Source organism: Garra rufa, chromosome 3 (assembly GCF_049309525.1).
Source record: "Garra rufa chromosome 3, GarRuf1.0, whole genome shotgun sequence".
NCBI lineage: Eukaryota > Metazoa > Chordata > Actinopteri > Cypriniformes > Cyprinidae > Garra > Garra rufa.
In genome coordinates, this window is record NC_133363.1 from 6,975,449 (window position 1) to 6,988,832 (window position 13,384).

Here is a 13,384-nt window from a genome sequence, read left to right on the forward strand (position 1 = left end):
AATATTAATAAAACCTATAAAAAAATACATTAAAAAATTAGAAAAATTACAAACAAAAAAATAAATTACTAAAACTTTAACTACAATTAAACAAAAACAGAAAATGATAAATAAATATGATTATTATTACTACTATTATTAAATTATACTAAATTGTAATATTTGGTGAATAACTTTCTTAACCACTGGGGCAGAAGTGTTATATATTTTTGTCTACAATGGCCAAAAAAAAAAAAAAAAAAAAAAAAATTATTAACGAAACCTATAAAAGTTAAGTGTCTTGAAAAGTGAATAAATAAACCACTGGGGCAGAAGTCTCATATTGGTTGTCTAGAATGGCAAAAAAAAGTCCAAAAATAAATATAAAAAAAAAAACAAAAAAAAAAAACTTAACCTAAATAAAAAAAAATAAGACACCAATAAAAGTTAAGTGTCTTAAAAAGTGCTAATAAATAACATTTGTGAAAACTAGTAAATTATTTTAATATTTTATGGACACCTTTCTTAACCATCGGGTCAAAAGTGTCATATCTGTTGTCTAAAATGGAAAAAAATAAATAAGGACTGTAATTTTGTTCCCATTTATTCAAGTGGGATCCATTAACATATTAAACTAAAAAGCCTCATTACAAACAGTTTATGTTTTCAATTTTTCCTGTATACCCTTGACATCACATCTGTTTGGGATGAAATCTGTTCAGTTTCAGCTGCTGTCTTAATTGAAATGACTGGATCAGGTCTAATGTTCACCTTCAGCAGGTGAAGACGACGCTCACTGTTACACCAGCAGCTGTCGCTGCACTCACGGGACGCCGGCGTTAACACGCTCATCTAACAACACCTGTTATGAGCTTTAGCATTCTGTGAAGGGTAATTAGGCTAATGAATCTCAGCCAAACACCACCAATGACATTCGTGTTCTCATCATCGCAATCTAATATGAAAATCGGCAAATAAACCGAGAGGGAGATGGACGAATCGACAGACCGAGGAATGGATAGATCAGTATATATTTGCATTATAAGGTGGATTTGCTTTACACTAAAAGAGCGTGACTTTTTGTTGCTACAGTTGGGCTCAAAAGTTTACACCCCCCTTTGAGAATTGCAAAATTGTTTACTAAAATAAGAGGGATAATACAAAATGCATGTTATTTATTATTTAGTACTGATCTGAATAATATATTTCACATAAAATATGTTCACATATAGTCCACAAGAGAAAATAATTTATTAAAAATGACTCTGTTCAAAAGTTTTCATACACTTGATTCTTAATACAGTGTCGTTACCTGAATGATCCACAGCTGTGTTTTTTGTTTTTGTTTAGTGATAGTTGTTCATGAGTCTCTTGTTTGTCCTGAACAGTTAAACTGCCCGCTGTTCTTCAGAAAAATCATTCGGGTCCCACCAAATTTTTTTTTTCCCCAGCATTTTTGCATATTTGAACACTTTCCAAAAATGACTATGATTTTGAGATCCATCTTTTCACACTGAGGACAACTGAGGGACTCATATGCAACTATTACAGAAGGTTCAAACACTCACTGATGCTCCAGAACGAAATGCGATGCATTGAAATTTGAAGACCAGGGTAAATTGAATTAATTTTTTTTTCTGTAAGTATCTTCTATAGCTTCTGAAGGGCAGTACTAAATTGTAAAAAAAAATATGACATTTAGGCTAGGGGTGCACCGATCCGATATTAGGATCAGATATCGGCCCCGATATTGAAAAAATAGCTGGATTGGGGATCGGAAAAATTAACAGATCCACAGGCCGATCCAGTTTTTTTTCTCTTTTTTTTTTTTTGTTCCTCCGTCGCAGCCAGTAACTGTAAATATAGGTTGCAGCGTCGCATCAGATCCTACGTCATTCATTAGCAGCACGTGTCTCGCATGCTGGAACAGTTGGAGCGAGCCAAAGAGTCGGCTGTGTGGAGATACTTCATTTATAATGATACTTCTTACTTCTTTAGTAGGATCTTTAGAGATACTTCTTTATAATGTTTGGTAACTTGTTTGATTACTATTGTATGTTTGACCAATACACTTTTGTTTCTACTACTACATTTTATTTATTTAAATTTATTTTAAAGAAGTTTGATTACATTCTATTTTCGATTTGAATGCACAATTGTTCTTTAAATAACAAATAAATAAGTATTCAATACATTACATCTGTTTTGTCTTAGTTAGGAAAGTAATGTTTAGTTAGGAAAGTTTGGTGCCTTTAGTTTCTTCTACATGGTGGAAGGAAGAAATAAAGTGGAAGGTATGCAGTTTATTATTAATTCAACAATGGTATCGGATCGGTATCGAGTATCGACAGATATACAAAGCCCAGGTATCGGTATCGGGACTGAAAAAGTCGGATCGGTGCATCCCTAATTTAGGCTAGGGCTGTGCAATTAATCGAAATTCAGTTTCGATTTCAGCTTCAAACGATTATGAAAATACAATAATCGAGATAAAAACTATTATTGCTCCCTTTGTGTGCTTTCGCTCCTCCATAAAAGCCCAATTTCACATGTAAATCAATAAAATCATGTAACATGACTTGCATGTAATGTGACGTGCTTGATTTATTAATGTTTATTTGATGTTGTGTTTTTAAAAGCACGAAAGAGAATTTGCGCTGTTTTGCGTATGCACTCAGAGACTGAACAGAACACAGAGAAGTGAACGTTTAGATGCGTACCGGAACGGTCAAATACATGCAAATGTGTGTCAAAATGCGGCATTTGGTGATTATTTGTGTAAACCTTCATCAGTTATGTCTGAAATTAACAAACAGTTGAGAATGTAAATACGTGTGTAACAGTATATTGGATCCGTGTAGCTCTGAATGTGGCCACAAGTAATATTCCTTCTGCCAAAATCACTCACTGCTCTTAAAAGGACTTTTGCTGTTTTTATAAGAAACAAAGCATGTGTAATTCTTACAATGAAGACTATGCCGTTTTATTTTACGTTCAATTAATTACATTAAATACCCCCCAAGAAATCAGTTTAATTTTTTATTGTATTGCTATCTTTAAATTAATCAATCATATAAAGTTCCAGACCCACTCATAATCATGTTAAATAATAGTGATTACAATTTTGACCAAAATAATCGTGATTATGATTTTGCCATAAACAAGCAGCCCTAATTTAGGCAAAATATGAAAAATGTACACGTCTTCATTCTGTTCAAAAGATTAGGCTCTTAATGCATCATGTTTCCTTCTGGAGCATCAGTGTTTGAACCTTCTGTAATAGTTGCATATGAGTCCCTCAGTTGTCCTCAGTGTGAAAAGATGGATCTCAAAATCATACAGTCATTGTTTGTTGTTTATTGGAAGTTTAACTGTTCAGGACAAACAAGGGACTCATGAACAACTATCACTAAAAAAAAAAAAAAAAAAAAAAAACCCCCGCTGTGGATCATTCAGGTAACAACTGTATTAAGAATCAAAGGGATGTAAACTTTTGAACAGGGTCATTGTTATAAATTTAAGTATTATTTTCTCTTGTGGACTATATGCAAACATCTTTTATGTGAAATATCTTATTCAGGTCAGTACTAAATAAACAATAACATGAATTTTGCTAAAATAATTAACATTTTGCAGATTCTGAAAGGAGAATGCAAACATTTGACCATAGCTGCAGTTTACAACTTGGCTGCATAACTGTATAAACGTGCCTTACAATACTATATATAACCAATTTTTCCATGAATTTATTTCATTATATTGAAAACATTTTTTTTTTTTTTTTTTTTTTCAAAGAATTTACCATTTTAAGCTCATATAGTACAGATAAAATCATGACTTACAGTTTAACAAGGTTTGTGAGGCCTTTAAAGACGTCCACATGGAGGCAGCCGATCAGGTTTTTGGACAAGTCTCTGCAAGGTACACAAGATAAGAGTCAGTGTTGTGTAAACTCGTACAGAAGCACTACTACTTAATATTTCTTTCCCGGGTTTGTCCACATATAAAACATTTCATTAAATTGTTAACTAATACATACAAATCACATGCAATTTGCAACATTTTCAAGTATTTTAATAGTCTTCTTATCCAAATACTATGAATAAAAGAAGGTACATGGGTCAAAGACGAAAAAGGGTTTAAGCATAAAAACAAGAAGTGTAATACTCCTTTAAATTATTTTTTGTTTTGTTTTTGTTTTTTCAAAAAAAAAAAAAAAAAAACACATTAAAAAGTTTAGTTTAATTTAATTGCATTTTTGTTTTTGTTTTTCTGAGCAAAAAATAAATATCATACATTTTCCTCTAATTTACAGAAGACACCCACTAAAATGTCATTCAGAGTAACAGTGTTGTCAGGCATATTTACAACAAAAATCAATTTATGACATATAAAAAGACAAATTATTTTCAAGCCAAATACAAATTAGTTGTAATTCTATTACAACATTTTGAAAATTTGCCCATTTGCCAGTAAGAATTTGTTTACTAATTTAAAACACAATAACATTTAATATGCACCCTTACTCTTTTATCTATTTTTTTAAGATGCACAAGTCAGAATAAGCATGTTGTTTGCATTTTTACATACATAGTGTTACACTGAATGACAATTTAACAATTTCAACCAAGTTTGAACAATTTATTCTCCAAAAATTAATTTGAAACCTTAAAAGTAGACACTTTACTTACATTTAATGTGCTTTCTATGGACATAAAATCACTAGTCATTTTTTACATGGACATCTTAACGTCTTTGTCACAATTGTGAGATAAAAAGTCAATTACTTTTTTACTCTTTTATTCAGTGGTAGAAAAAAGCTTTCATAAATACAACCGTCAAACTCACACTTCAGAATGAAACTAAATGACAAAACTATTAAACTGATTATAATAATCTAACATTATTATAATGACATTACTCATTTTAGCCATTGAGCTGTAAATGACACCATAATTTATACCTCTATGGTCTTGGCAAGTGTTACTTTAATATTATTTGTGTACAGAATTTATTGATATTTAACTAGATTTTATTTTTATATTTTCGGTCATTTTTATTAGGTGTCTTTATATTTAGATATTTATACTTGGGTAACTTCAGATTTATTTCAGCTTTACTTTAAACATTTTATTTCAAAGCAATATTTGCAAATTAGTTTTAAAGTTTACATTTTTCATCCATTATATAATTTATTCCTGATTTATTTAAGTTAACTGCAACAACAAACGATTCATTTTAGTAGTTGTCTTGCAGAATAAAAAAGCCTTAAAACTGCCTTTATTATGCAAATCATCCCTTATAATTTCAGATTTATTTCAGCTTTAAGTAATTTTACCACTTTAAACATTTTATTTCAAAGCAATATTTGCAAATTAGTTTAAGTTTACATTTTTCATCCATTATATAATTTATTCCTAATTTATGTAACTTAACTGCAACAACAAATAATACATTTTCGTAATTGTCTTAACAGAATAAAAAAGCCTTAAAACTGCCTTTATTAAGCAAAGCATCCCTTATAACTTCAGATTTATTTCAGCTTTAAGTAATTTTACCACATTAAACATTTTATTTCAAAGCAATATATGCAAATTAGTTTAAGTTTACATTTTTCATCCATTATATAATTTATTCCTAATTTATGTAACTTAACTGCAACAACAAATACATTTTCGTAATTGTCTTAACAGAATAAAAAAAGCCTTTATTAAACAAAGCATCCCTTATAATTTCAGATTTATTTCAGCTTTACTTAAGTAATTTTACCACTTTAAACATTTTATTTCAAAGCAATATTTGCAAATTTAGTTTAAGTTTACATTTTTCATCCATTATATAATTTATTTCCTGATTTATTGAACTTAACTGCAACAAACAATACATTTTAGTAGTTGTCTTGACAGAATAAAAAAGCCTTAAAACTGCCTTTATTATGCAAAGCATCCCTTATAACTTCAGATTTATTTCAGCTTTACTTAAGTAATTTTACCACTTTAAACATTTTATTTCAAAGCAATATTTGCAAATTAGTTTTAAGTTTACATTTTTCATCCATTATATAATTTATTCCTAATTTATGTAACTTAACTGCAACAACAAATAATACATTTTCGTAATTGTCTTCACAGAATAAAAAAAGCCTTAAAAAAGCCTTTATTAAGCAAAGCATCCCTTATAACTTCAGATTTATTTCAGCTTTACTTAAGTAATTTTACCACTTTAAACATTTTATTTCAAAGCAATATTTGCAAATTTAGTTTAAGTTTACATTTTTCATCCATTATATAATTTATTCCTGATTTATTTAAGTTAACTGCAACAAACAATACATTTTAGTAGTTGACTTGCAGAATAAAAAAAGCCTTAAAACTGCCTTTATTATGCAAAGCATCCCTTATAATTTCAGATTTATTTCAGCTTTACTTAAGTAATTTTACCACTTTAAACATTTTATTTCAAAGCAATATATGCAAATTAGTTTAAAGTTTACATTTTTCATCCATTATATAATTTATTCCTAATTTATGTAACTTAACTGCAACAACAAATAATACATTTTCGTAATTGTCTTAACAGAATAAAAAAAGCCTTTATTAAGCAAAGCATCCCTTATAACTTCAGATTTATTTCAGCTTTACTTAAGTAATTTTACCACTTTAAACATTTTATTTCAAAGCAATATTTGCAAATTTAGTTTAAGTTTACATTTTTCATCCATTATATAATTTATTCCTGATTTATTTAAGTTAACTGCAACAAACGATACATTTTAGTAGTTGACTTGCAGAATAAAAAAGCCTTAAAACTGCCTTTATTATGCAAAGCATCCCTTATAATTTCAGATTTATTTCAGCTTTAAGTAATTTTACCACATTAAACATTTTATTTCAAAGCAATATTTGCAAATTTAGTTTAAGTTTACATTTTTCATCCATTATATAATTTATTCCTGATTTATTTAAGTTAACTGCAACAAACAATACATTTTAGTAGTTGACTTGCAGAATAAAAAAAGCCTTAAAACTGCCTTTATTATGCAAAGCATCCCTTATAATTTCAGATTTATTTCAGCTTTACTTAAGTAATTTTACCACTTTAAACATTTTATTTCAAAGCAATATATGCAAATTAGTTTAAAGTTTACATTTTTCATCCATTATATAATTTATTCCTAATTTATGTAACTTAACTGCAACAACAAATAATACATTTTCGTAATTGTCTTAACAGAATAAAAAAAGCCTTTATTAAGCAAAGCATCCCTTATAACTTCAGATTTATTTCAGCTTTACTTAAGTAATTTTACCACTTTAAACATTTTATTTCAAAGCAATATTTGCAAATTTAGTTTAAGTTTACATTTTTCATCCATTATATAATTTATTCCTGATTTATTTAAGTTAACTGCAACAAACGATACATTTTAGTAGTTGACTTGCAGAATAAAAAAGCCTTAAAACTGCCTTTATTATGCAAAGCATCCCTTATAATTTCAGATTTATTTCAGCTTTAAGTAATTTTACCACATTAAACATTTTATTTCAAAGCAATATTTGCAAATTAGTTTAAGTTTACATTTTTCATCCATTATATAATTTATTCCTAATTTATGTAACTTAACTGCAACAACAAACAATACATTTTCGTAATTGTCTTAACAGAATAAAAAAGCCTTAAAAAGCCTTTATTAAGCAAAGCATCCCTTATAACTTCAGATTTATTTCAGCTTTAAGTAATTTTACCACATTAAACATTTTATTTCAAAGCAATATATGCAAATTAGTTTAAGTTTACATTTTTCATCCATTATATAATTTATTCCTAATTTATGTAACTTAACTGCAACAACAAACAATACATTTCCGTAATTGTCTTAACAGAATAAAAAAGCCTTTATTAAACAAAGCATCCCTTATAACTTCAGATTTATTTCAGCTTTACTTCAGTAATTTGACCACTTTAAACATTTTATTTCAAAGCAATATATGCAAATTTAGTTTAAGTTTACATTTTTCATCCATTATATAATTTATTCCTAATTTATGTAACTTAACTGCAACAACAAACAATACATTTTCGTAATTGTCTTAACAGAATAAAAAAGCCTTAAAACTGCCTTTATTATGCAAAGCATCCCTTATAATTTCAGATTTATTTCAGCTTTAAGTAATTTTACCACTTTAAACATTTTATTTCAAAGCAATATTTGCAAATTATTTTTAAGTTTACATTTTTCATCCATTATATAATTTATTCCTGATTTATTTAAGTTAACTGCAACAAACGATACATTTTAGTAGTTGACTTGCAGAATAAAAAAAGTCTTAAAACTGCCTTTATTATGCAAAGCATCCCTTATAACTTCAGATTTATTTCAGCTTTAAGTAATTTTACCACTTTAAACATTTTATTTCAAAGCAATATTTGCAAATTTAGTTTAAGTTTACATTTTTCATCCATTATATAATTTATTCCTGATTTATTTAACTTAACTGCAACAACAAATAATACATTTTCGTAATTGTCTTAACAGAATAAAAAAGCCTTAAAACTGCCTTTATTAAGCAAAGCATCCCTTATAATTTCAGATTTATTTCAGCTTTACTTAAGTAATTTTACCACTTTAAACATTTTATTTCAAAGCAATATATACAAATTAGTTTAAAGTTTACATTTTTCATCCATTTTATAATTTATTCCTAATTTATGTAACTTAACTGCAACAACAAACAATACATTTTCGTAATTGTCTTCACAGAATAAAAAAAGCCTTTATTAAACAAAGCATCCCTTATAATTTCAGATTTATTTCAGCTTTACTTAAGTAATTTTACCACTTTAAACATTTTATTTCAAAGCAATATTTGCAAATTTAGTTTAAGTTTACATTTTTCATCCATTATATAATTTATTCCTGATTTATTTAAGTTAACTGCAACAAACAATACATTTTAGTAGTTGTCTTGACAGAACAAAAAAGCCTTAAAACCGCCTTTATCAAGCAAAGCATCCCTTATAAAAACATGAAACGCACTTCTCCAAACACTTCTCATCCTGCCTATATTTTTCCATTATTGACAGCCAAACGACCATTACATCCTAGTCAAAACAAAATTATTCCTGTCAATCTAGCAGTCTTCACACAGGACACGACATGTTTTTGGCAAAGGTCTCTAAACCCCAACGAATCGCTTGCTTTCATGTCAAGCCAAATGTTTCAGACATACAAGCACGAGACATTCAAATACAGCGCTTTAATTTACAGCAAGCTTCATTCCAACATTCAAAAGCAAGTGCATAGATATGATTAGAAGATGATACATAAGCATAAACCTTAGTAGGAATTCATCAAAGTTGCCTCAAACAGAATAAATGGTTTGAAATTGGAATTTAACGGCAAGTCTGTGGTTTTATCGTTGCCATAATACAAACCCTTTGTAGGATCCTGAATTTGACTCATGTGACTCACAATGGAAATGGAAGTGACTATCATACCAGAGGGCTTAACCACAGCAGGAATGCGAGGCTCGCGTTTTTGATAAAGCCCTTGCATGAATGCTTATTATTCATTGTCGAAATCATTATTTGGTTGTGTAAACGGTGAATAGTGGCCCTTTTTCTTACGATTTCCTTATAGCTTACTTCTATTCCTTACTTTTACAATTCCTGCAGAAATTGCTGCCAAAAAATACAGTCAAATTATATCATTTTAAAAAACTATTTTCTATTGCAATACATTTTAGTATGTAATTTATTCCTGTGATGCTAAGCTGAATTTTCAGCATCATTACTCCAGCTCAATCATCAATGGTTAATATTTTGTGGAAAATATTTTTTCAGGATTCTTTCAATGAATAGAAGGTTTTAAAGAATCACATTTATTTGAAATCGTGGTTGCAATTAATTAATTTTAGCTGCATTTAAATGAAATAAAAATATGCTGAAAGTTAGTAAACTAAAGTAGTTTATTTAAATTTAGCTTAAATTGATTGCCACATACCTTAAAAAAAATTTGTAAATTAAATTAATTTTTTTTCAGTGCATGTTTTCACTCACTTTTGATAAATGCAATGCATATTTGTTGAATAAAAGCATTCAGTTTTATTAAAAATTAAATTAATTTTATTAAACATTTGAAAGGTACGATATCATGATTTCTGCATAAATATTAAGTAGCATGACTGATTTCTTAAGGATCATGTGACATTGAAAACTGGAGTAATGATGCTAAAAAAACAGATTTTCATCACAGGAATAAATTTCATTTTAAAACATATTACAATATAAAACAGTTATTTTAATTTGCAATATTACTAGTGTTTTTACTGTATTTTTGAGCACATAAATGCAGCCTTTGTGAGCATATTAAAGCAATAAATCATTAAAAAATCTTGAAAATCATGTTTTCAAACTTTTGAGAAGTACTGTATGATCAGGTAACAACTATTATTAAATATCGGGCTGTAACAACTAAAAAATAAAAATGATAATTTATATTTAACTATTAGCATGACTGATTTCTGAAGGATCATGTGACATTGAAAACTGGAGTAATGATGCTGAAAATTCACATTTTCATCACAGTAATAAATTTCATTTTTAAATATATTACAATAGAAAACAGTTATTTTAATTTGCATTAATATTAGTGTTTTTACTGTATTTTTGAGCACATAAATGCAGCGTTGGTGAGCATATTAAAACCAATAAATCATTAAAAATGCTTGAAAATCATGTTTTTAAATCTTGAATAGTACTGTATAATCAGGTAACAACTATTATTAAATATCGGGCTGTAACAACTAATCGATAAAAACGATAATTTATATTTAACTATTAGCACGAATGATTTCTAAAGGATCATGTGACACTGAAAACTGGAGTAATGATGCTGAAAATTCTGATTTTCATCACAGGAATAAATATTATTTTAAAATATATTACAATAAAACAACAGTTATTTTAATTTGCAATAATATTTTACAATATAAGCGTTTTGACTGTATTTTTGAGCACATAAATGCAGCCTCTGTGAGCATATTAAAATACTTTTGAGAAGTACTGTACAATCAGGTAACAACTATAATTAATTATTGGGCTGTAACAGCTATTCAATAAAACCTATCATGTATATTTAACAATAAAAAAAATAAAATAATAAAAGTCACTATACCGTAATGAAAACACATTTCTATGGACAAAATACATTATTGCCTAAAACATGAAATGAAATTTTGTATGTAACCTCATATAAAAATAATCATAGTAATAAAATATAAATAATATAAATGTTTCTCTTTTTAAAGATTAACTTCAGACTTTTTTAATCAAGTATGAATAATGCTTATCATGATTACATAAAACCATCTAAATCTTTTAGATAACATATTAAGATCTTATCATCTCACACACAATCATCTTCTCTAGCTAATAACTAATGAATGCATTTAGTAATCAGCATCAGCAATTTCTTTTAAAGTTCAGGACACTTTGACATTTTCTCCACTGGATTTGGCAAAGTAACTTGGGCTATAAAACTGTGAAAATTCATCTTGTGCATGCTCTCAAAAGTTCGGACGACAGCAATTCTTTTTTTCAGGGGAGCCGCATATTTCTCCATTTAGCCAGCCAAACAGCAGTTTATATTGGCAAGGAGTGAGTCATATTACACGGGCGCGCCATACACGCGAACCCTCACAAGAGAACGTATATAACCGACCGCTCGCCACATATGCACTCCGCTTCACTCCGCACAAAACAGGGAACAAACTCTCCTTTCTTTCTCCAACTCTCAATAGTTCTCACACACACACACACACACACACACACACACACACACAGAACTACTGGCATGTTAAAGTCGATAGCATCAGTCATGCTGTGCAGAGTGCTGTCTGGACATCGTCCACCTGGAGTGAAGAACTGCAGAAAGATGAAGTCTTATTTCTGTGGCTGCACACACCCAACAGTGAAGCTGTTTTTACTCGAATGCAAGCTTTTCCACAACAGAGGTGTCAACCAGTGTTAATTTAGTACTTCTGAGTTTTTATTTTTATATTTTAAAATTTAAATACTTTCATTTTGATTTTAGTTAAAGTTTTAGTAGCCACAAAAAAATGAGCAATCTCAGGATTTAAACTTACACTGAAAAAAATATAGTATTTAGCATAATAAAATAAATATTTATTATTTAATTATTTGTATTTATTAATATTTAAAAAAAAATATAAAACATGAAGGAAAAACTACAAACAGAGTAAAACAGGAACAGACGGATAGACACTCATTTTTAACATGACATTTTGGATGTAAACTGTTATTTAAAAAATAAATATATTTTTTAAGCTTTAGAAAGAAAGAAAGAAAATGAAAAGGAAGCAAAAATAAAAGAAAAAGTAAGAATTAAGAAAAAAAAGAAAAAGAAAGAAAAAATAATTTAAAAGAAAGAAATAATTAAAAAGCAAGAAAGAACGAAAAAAATAATACAAAAGAAAGAAAGAAAAAAATAATTAAAAAAGCAAGCAAGAAAGAAAAAAGAATTTAAAGAAAGAAAGAAAAAATAATATAAGAAAGAAAGAAAGAAAGATCATTTTAAAAAGAAAATTTTGAAAAGAAAGAAAGAATATTTTAAAAAGAAACAAAGAAACGAAAAAAGAATCGAAAATGTTGAAAAGAAAGAAAGAAGAAAGAAAGAAAGAAAGTAAATAAAGAATTTTGGAAAGAAAGAAAGAAAGAAAGAAAGAAAATAAAAAAAGAATTTTGGAAAGAAAGAAAGAAAGAAAGAAAGAAAGAAAGAAAGAAAGAAAGAAAGAAAGAAAGAAAGAAAGAAAGAAAGAAAGAAAGAAAGAAAGAAAGAAAGAAAGAAAGAAAGAAAGAAAGAAAGAAAGAAAGAAAGAAAAAGAACTTGGGAAAAAAGGAATATGAAAGAAAGAATTTTGAAAAGAAAGAAAGAATAAGACTAAAAGAAACAAAAAGAATAAAAGACAAAGAAAGAAAAAAAGAATAAAATAAATTTCTTATTTAATTATTTATATATTTAGCTTATTATATTATTTATATGGACAAAATGGCTAAAACACACAACAAAAAGGAAAAAAGAATTAATGAAGTGATACCAAACAATTAGATGTTAAAACAGGAACAGACGGGTAAAGACTAATTTTAAAAAAATCAGGATTTAAGCTTTAAAAATATATATTATTTATTACAATAAAAATAAATATTTCTTATTAATCATTTACATATTTAGGGTTTTATTCTATTTATAAGGACAAAGTGCCTAAACCATAAAACAAGAACAGACCGGTCAAGACAATTATGTATGTAACCTGTTCTTTACAAAAAATAAATAAATAAAATTTTTTATATATATATATATATATATATATATATATATATATAT

The 13,384-nt window shown here is 27.8% G+C and overlaps 2 protein-coding genes across 2 annotated transcripts in view; one reads left to right on the top strand and one right to left on the bottom strand.

The window, feature by feature from the left end:
• Positions 1–9,054, bottom strand: part of LOC141330870 (adhesion G protein-coupled receptor A3-like) — a 33,209-nt gene extending 24,155 nt beyond the window's left edge. The window contains exons 1-2 of the mRNA XM_073835650.1: positions 9,017–9,054; positions 3,822–3,893 (exon numbers count right to left, since the gene is read on the bottom strand). Of these exons, the coding sequence (XP_073691751.1) occupies positions 3,822–3,893; positions 9,017–9,054 (110 nt within the window). The remainder of the gene's footprint in view (positions 1–3,821; positions 3,894–9,016) is intronic.
• A 2,803-nt stretch (positions 9,055–11,857) lies between these two features.
• The window catches only part of LOC141330872 (PH domain leucine-rich repeat-containing protein phosphatase 2-like), a 42,378-nt gene continuing 40,851 nt past the window's right edge, over positions 11,858–13,384 (top strand). The window contains exon 1 of the mRNA XM_073835652.1: positions 11,858–12,003. Within this exon, the coding sequence (XP_073691753.1) occupies positions 11,858–12,003 (146 nt within the window). The remainder of the gene's footprint in view (positions 12,004–13,384) is intronic.